Below are 7,994 nucleotides of genomic sequence, written 5' to 3' on the forward strand. Positions count from 1 at the left end.
TCATTGGCAGAGTAAATTTGTAATGCTCTGCGTAGCCGTCACAATTTGCATTACGCATATCAAATAATTAGTCGATCTCTTCGTGCCGATGACTCTCCCTCTCATCCCAGCCGAGCTCGTGATCCGCACCACCCCCAGGCTCAAATCGGCCGAGAGCTCAGCGGCGTTCAAGAAAAGGGGCGCGATAAGGATCATCGTCTTGGTGGATCTTTTGGCAACCCCGGAGGCGGGGATGGGAACCTGGCCCACCATAGCCCCCTCGTAGAAGAAGTCGAGGGTGGTGTTGCGGTAGTCGTAGGGGACGAAGTTGGGATTGTTCACCGCCAACTCGGCGGTTATGTCGGCCTGCAGCCACGGATTCTGCGGCGTTCCAACGCTGAGGCTCGTCAACATGGCTCCCACCATACCGAGCTTGGGCGTTTTCACTGGCAACATGACTACATCAATTATAATCCCGGCTGCTATCACGATGATCGTGGTAACAATGCAGCAGCACTGCCATCTCTCGCCGGTGGTGGGGGGATTCACTCTAGGGGTGCTGTTGTTGCACGACTCAGGGAGAACACGATCCACAAATATGCTCATTTTAGTTGAGTTGAAGCCCTGCAAAGCTTTTGCTATATTACTATATATATAGGAAATCAACACTCAGAGAGATGTTGCCAAATGCGACTATTTATGTTTAGTGCTAATTATCTAATACTACCTCCGTTCCATAGTAGTGGAGGCATTTCTTTTCGGCACGGAGATTAAGAAAAAGTTGTGTTGGGTGAGTTAAATAAATGAAGATAAAGTAAGAAATGAAAAAGGTAGAGAGATGTAGAGAGAATAAAGTAAGAGAGAGTAAAGTATGTGAGAAGAAATGTATTGACTTTTACCAAAAAAGGAAATGACTCTACTACTATGGAACGTACCAAAATGGCAAAATGACTCTACTACTGTGAAACGGAGGGAGTAGTTTATTTTGGTTTCAAAAGGGACTACAACATCACTACCTACTTCACTGTTCATGCATTCTTCTTGTTAGTAAAGTGGTTTTCCACAACATCACTACCTAGTTCACGATTCACTCTACACATTGTGAGGTGTATTGAAGCCATGCAAACCTATTGGTATACATATATATATATATTACTCACCTATTTGTCACCTATTTCTTTTTTCGTCCGTCCCTAAAAATTTATCACCTTTCACTTTTACCATTTTTGGTAGTAGACCCTACATTCCATTAACTCATTCATACTCATATTTTATTATAAAACTAATATATAAAAGTAGGACCCACATGCCACCAACTTTTTCAATCCATTTTCTGTTACATTTTTTAAAACTCGTGTCGGCTCAAATGGGGAAGAATTATTAGGGACGGATGGCTAGTAAATAGGAAAGACAAGAGAGATATGTTGCCAAATGTGACTATTTACTCCCTCCGTGCCAGATTATTCGGGTCACTTTGACAGGGCACGGGTTTTAGGAATTATAATGAAAAGTGGGTTGAAAAAGTTAGTGGAATGTGGGTCCTACCTTTATATATTAGTTTTATAATAAAATGTGAGTAGGAATGAGTTAGTGGAATATGGGGTCCACTATCAAAAATGGTAAAAGTGAAGTGGGACAAATTATGTGGGACGGACCGAAATAGAAAACTGGAACGAATTATCTAGGACGGAGGGAGTAATAATCTATTGGTATAATTATCTTAGTTTGTTATGGTTTCAAACGTGTTATAAAGGGAGCACTAACTTTTTCATGTATCTACACATTACTTGTAACAACCCGCTTTCCTAGGGTACAATAAATGCGGCGACTGCTACCAAAACGGACTCACAGAAATGAATGAAGGCTAGGGTTTCAATTAAAGAGTGTCGACCAAAAGATTTGAAAGAACTATCAGAGTGTTTAAAGCAATAACTTAACCTCGAAACTCGAATAAAAAGGAAGGTGTAATAAATGACGTTCAACAATGTCAAGAGTATGACATAGTTTTCCAAGATAAAACCACAAGATAGTCTAAAGCCTCTGACTCGAAAGAAGAGTGCAACCTATCCGAAATAAGCATAAGTGTATCAAACTCAGCGGAAAACGACCAAGAGAAAGAATAGCTATGTATGAAGACACAACTACGCTTGATGTTTCAGATATCCATCTTAATTAATTATCATGCCATAGGCACATATTCACAAATTAGGTTCAATTATGACTCTTAACTTATGCATGTCTCGTTACTTCCCTCTTTCCCATCGATTCACCTTAATCTTCATAACTTATAATTCTAAGTCACACTCATCATAAATTACTAATTTCAAGTCACGCTTAGCTTACATATATTTCTTAGCATCTCAACCCTAGATCTATCATCATATGTCATACAAAAGTATTTAGCCATCAAGCACACACTACACAACACACACTCACACGCATAACACACACACACGGCACACACACCTCACACACTCTCGGCACACACACACACACACACACATGTTCCCATATCCCTTCTTATCCCTTTTTCACTCAATTAATATGCATGAAGGTTCAAGAACACCGATTAAATCGGTTGGAAGAAAAAGAAAAGAAGGGGTAGAAGAAGAACAACATAACTCTTAAGCAAAAATACCTTTTTAGAGAAAATCAATCGGTAGAAATAAGGTAGAGACTTGGTTCTTCAATATCCTCGGATTAAACTTCGATTTCTTCTCAAAAGATGAAGGATTTATGGAGTAAAGTGGAAGAAAATTGAGAGAGTATGAAGAAGAAGAGAGGGGGACGAAAATATGAGGGGGGCGAAAATAATGAACTAGGGTTGGGGTCTTGGCTCTTATTTATAGAGTCCAATAAGATCTTTAGAATATTTGGTAAGATTCTATTCTCCACAATTAAATAAATAAATATTATGGAGTATGGAAGAAGAATTAACAAAAATAGAATAGGGCACAAAGCATGGGATTTTCGAAAATTATGGCTTCTAATTAGCCAAGATTTCGTTTGGTATTTTTCCGGAGTAGAATAAAATATCACGGAGCAAAATAAATAAAATAAAAGAATTCTCCCAAATCTTGGAATTAAAAAGAGGCGTGTACTTTGCTTGATATATAAGGAATTGGATTTCTTTATTAACTAAAATAATATATGGCATAATCTTTTGAGCTATGGAAAGATTTGGTAGAATATTTAAATTCTAAGTATGGAAAGAAATCAAATAAGAAGTCAAATAAAATAACTCCTTTCCTTCTACATGTGATTTTCAAAAATCACAAAATAATAGAGGCTAGTATTTTTGGAAATTTTCTCTAATATTCTCACTCACCCTTAATCAAATAATTCATCTCATAAATTAATTAATCACATATGCCACATCATAATAGTCAACAAATTTGACTTTTCAAACTTCTCAATCAAATAAACTCATGTAATAAATTCACTTATCAAATAATTCACATCTTCCACGACATCAAAAATAAATTCTAGGGCTCTAAAATTAGGGTTCGAAAATTCGGGATGTTACATTACTAGTTAGAAGCTTCTGCCCATCTTTCATGCATTCTTCTTGTTGGTAAAGTGGTTTTTTCCTACTAATGATTAAAGTGTTGCTTCTTTACTAAATTAATCTTGCTAATTTAACCTCCCAGAGTTGTTTCAACTTGAATTAATTAAGAAACTGGTGTGGAAGCATGACCACTTGATTTTCTTTTCTGCTTTAGAGATGGACCCACCGGCGGACACGACTCCATGCAGCATGACATCCAAACAAGCCCTTGTCACAAAAGACTCAAATTCAAAACCTTTAGCGTCCGGCATTAACCAATCTACTATTAGCTAGGCGCACTTCACACTCAGGTTATAACATTATTGAATCTTATAACTATACGTACATTCCTTCGAAGCAAAAAAAAAAACTATATGTGCATGTTAATGTTGGTTTCAAACGTAAGAGAGCACTAACTTTTTCATGCATCTACATACGACTACTAATTAGAAGCTTCTTCATGCATTTTTGTTGTTAGTAATTTTCTTTTCCTGAAACTAAGTAATCATTAAAGTGCTGCTTGTTCTTGCTAATTAAAGTTGTTTCAACTTATTTAATAAACTGGTGTGGAAGCTGACCAGTTGACTTCCTTTTCTGCTTTAGAGGTGGACCCGCCGGCCACGGCTTCATTGCAGCGTCACGGTGGACTCAAACTGAAACATTTGGCATCCCGCATTAATCACTCTACTGCTCGAGTTATTACATTGTTGAATCTTAACTATACGTGCATACTAATTAAATTTAATGAAATTATTAATACCCCAATGCAAAAATCGCTATACTCCATATATCATCTTCAAATTCCCACAAAAACAATCATAATTTTTGCTAATCATAGTTACTGAAAAATAATAACTGCACTGCATGTAAAAGTATTCGATTTAAATCATAAAAATATGTATTTAAAATATTTAACGTATAGTTTTATCATAATTTTTAAGAATTCTAGATGCAAAAATATCGATGAATAAATATAGACCATTTTCCTCATAACTAGAATAGAGCTCCTAACATGCATACTTGTATTTCTATATTATCTGGATATCATATTTGGCCTGTAATATTATCACTATATACAGTACTACATCTACAAGTTATAATGCATAGTTATTTAAAAAATATTAGTACAATTAATTTTATGCATTTCCGACTGGTTATGAAAAAAATCCACATGGAGGTAGCTTTATCCTTGTAACAACCAAGTTGCAGAACTTTTCATAATGCTTTTATTTACCTTTTTCATTTCACGTCATCTTCAAAAGAGCATTTCGTATTTTTGTATACACTGGTATATGTATTTTCGACAAACCGTAGAACAAGCTCTTAAGAAACTAACATTTGGAACACTATGTAACACTATGTAGCTATGGAACTAACAATATTTCAATCGCTTTTTTTTTCCTTTCTATTTATCTCTTGCTTTATCAAATACGCATTAAATCTAGCTCATGAGTTCAAAAGCGATAGTAGTATATATTTATGAGATAGAAAGAATAGTAGTAATTTAGTATGAATGAATTTTTGATACATAGAGTTATTTGATTATAATTAGTATAGGAATTTATTAGCATCCAATCAATTTAATTAATTCATTGATAAATAGGAGTATTTAAATTTTTCAGTTTTGTATCTTAAAGCTATGCAAACTGAGATATAGAAAATATTGAAAGTTGGTGTACGTAATATATGCATGCAAAAGAAAAGATAAGGTTCCCTTTTATAGAGGAATTAAACTAGTTTGGTTCAGTAGGTACGACATGGGAAAAGAACCAAACGAAGAAAAACCCATGAAGAAGCTTATAACACGATAAAGCTAAACTAATAGTAGTAGTGTCCATTTATTTTCATTCACAGACTAAACTTGTAATAGTTTGCGAAGCCGTCATAATTTGCATGAGGCAATTCAAAGAAGTCGATCTCTCGAATATTCCGACGAATGTGCCTCTCATCCCCGCGGAGGTCGTGATGGCCACCACCCCGACGCTCAAATCGGAGGAGAGCTTGGCGCCGGCGCTGCTGAAGTCGAGGGCGGCCACAAGGAACATCTTCTTGGTGGATCTTGTGGAGACCGCGGAGGCAGGAACGGAAGCCCGGCCCACCATAGCCCCCTCGTAGAAGAAGTCGAGGGTGGTGTTGCCGTAGTCGTAGCCGCCCAAGACCCAAGTTGGTGTTCTTCACCGCCAACTCCGCGATCACGGTGGCCTGCAGCGTCGGGTTATTCTGATCCGTTCCAACGCCGAGGCTCGTCACCATGGCTCTGGCGATGCAGAGCTTCGGCGTTTTCAGTTCCACCACTTTCAATCCGAATAAAGCAATCCCTGCATGCGGTGCTCGTTATTTTTACTCCCTCCGTCCCAATAAATATGAGACGTTTGCTTTTCGTCACATGATTTTATGTAGTGTTGTTTTGTGAGTTAAAGAAGAGAGAGTAAAGTATGAGAGAGGGAAAAGTAGAGATAAAGTTATTTCTATTTTAAGAAACGTTTCATTTTTAATGGGACAACCCAGAAAGGAAAACGTTTTATTTCTAATGGGACAGAAGGAGTATTTATATTCTTTCCTAATTAATTAAACACAAGAAAAAATCAAATAAACCTGCGGTACCGGTGATTATGAGCAACAAAACAATGCTGCAGCACCATTTTCTGCGCCCATTCCCTCTACCTCTAGAGTCCGCGGCGCTGCTGCTGCTGGTGCCCGTGCCGGTGATGAGGCCATTATTCTCGGTGGTGGTGGAGCCGGAGGCGAAGCGATCAACAAAAATATGTAAATTGGTTACAATTTCTAATATTTTATCTATGGTTTGAAGTCGTGCAAGTATCTGAGCTACGGATATGGCCATTTCGTTATCTTGAGTTTAGTTGAAGCCATGCTAGTGTGTATATATAGCCATATAGGAAATGTACGGATGTTGCCAATTCCAAACGCTACTATTTGTGTTTAGTGCGAATAATTTATTATTACTACTACTACGTTTTAGTTTTTCACTTTTTTCATATATGTACCAAGATTCTCCCACTCATTCATGCATTATTAATCAAAGTAAGTGGTGCTTTTTTAGTTTACTAAATTAATTAAACCTCCGAGAGTTGTTTCAACTTACTGTATTAAACTGGTAGGTGTGGAAGCATCACCACCTCACTTCCTTTTCCCTTTTAACCATCCACAGTGGAGCCGTCGCCCATGGCTGCAATGCCCCTCCATCCTGGTACCAGAGCGGGCCCAAGTCGATGATGGATTTTATCTCATTATCTCTTCTCTTGCCTACCCACTTGATAGAAATCCTATGTGTCATTCTGGCCTACACATGAGGGAGCGTGTTAAAACTATTAAATCTTATCTCACATTAATTTCGTGACAATCCTAGTTCTTCTATTTAAGTATGGATAATTATCCCCCGTATAAAGCCTTTTAAGGAATGAGTGGTTCATTTATAATACTAAGAGCATCCGCAGCGGTGCTCAGAACTCCGTCCGTCCGTTCGTGCCATGGGCAAGGACGAGCTCGTCCGCCGCTGCGAGCTGTTCGTCCGTCCGTGCCGCTGAGCAGCCCTACGTGGCACGATTTGATTGGCCAACGGCTTAGCCGTTGCCAAATTCGATTTTTCTTTTTTTAAAAAAAAAATTCATAAATAATTCGAAATAATACCAAAAATGAAAAAAAAATAGTTTTGGATTTCCAAAAAATAGAGCCGTTTATGGACGTTTTTTTTGGATTTTTGTGATTTTTTTTTATATCCCAAAATCATCTATAAATACACACATTCATCATCCACTTTTCACATCAAATTATCTCCCATTCATACTTTTTCATACTAAATCATCTACATCTTCCTCTCTCACCGAAACCCTCTCTAAAAAATTCAAAAATGGATTTCACCGATCTCATTGCGGAAGTGGAGCGCGAAGAACAAGAATATTATGAACAATATCATGCCGCCTATGAAGCCTATGTCACCGCCAATACCCCCGCCCCTTCTCCTCAACCAACTAGAGCAAAACGTCGCTACATCCCTCGTGATCGAGAGGGAGCCCACAAAAGGCTCGTTGCCGACTATTTTTCCGACCAGCCGCGGTATCCAGAAGATTACTTTCGGCGCCGTTTTCGCATGTCAAAACGGTTGTTTATGCGTATTGTCAACACATTGTCCACCCATGTTGAATACTTTCAAGAAGGTGCAGACGCAACCGGTCGGCAAAGTCTCTCGGCGTTGCAAAAGTGTACTTGTGCCATCCGACAACTTGCTACCAACTTGCTACTGGGCAAACGGCTGACCTCTTCGACGAGTATTTGCATGTCGGTGAGTCAACTAGAATCCTATGCCTCAAGAGTTTTTGCGACGGCGTTTGTTCTGATTTCGGCGAGGAATTCCTTCGGACACCACCACCGACGATTGTCAACGGTTGTTTCATCTTCACGAAACAGTCCACGGTTTTCCCGGTATGCTAGGCAGCATTGACTGCATGCA

The 7,994-nt window shown here is 38.4% G+C and overlaps 1 protein-coding gene across 1 annotated transcript; it reads right to left on the reverse strand.

The window, feature by feature from the left end:
• LOC125205038 (late embryogenesis abundant protein At1g64065-like) lies at positions 1-585 on the reverse strand. Its single transcript, XM_048103836.1, has one exon. The coding sequence runs from the start codon at positions 583-585 to the stop codon at positions 1-3; it is 585 nt and encodes a 194-aa protein (XP_047959793.1).
• Positions 586-7,994: the final 7,409 nt, after the last annotated feature.

Source organism: Salvia hispanica, chromosome 2 (assembly GCF_023119035.1).
Source record: "Salvia hispanica cultivar TCC Black 2014 chromosome 2, UniMelb_Shisp_WGS_1.0, whole genome shotgun sequence".
Taxonomy (NCBI): Eukaryota; Viridiplantae; Streptophyta; class Magnoliopsida; order Lamiales; family Lamiaceae; genus Salvia; species Salvia hispanica.

Coding starts and splice junctions, on each gene's coding strand:
- LOC125205038 (XM_048103836.1), bottom strand. CDS start 585: ATGAGCATATTTGTGGATCGTGTTCTCCCTGAGTCGTGCAACAACAGC.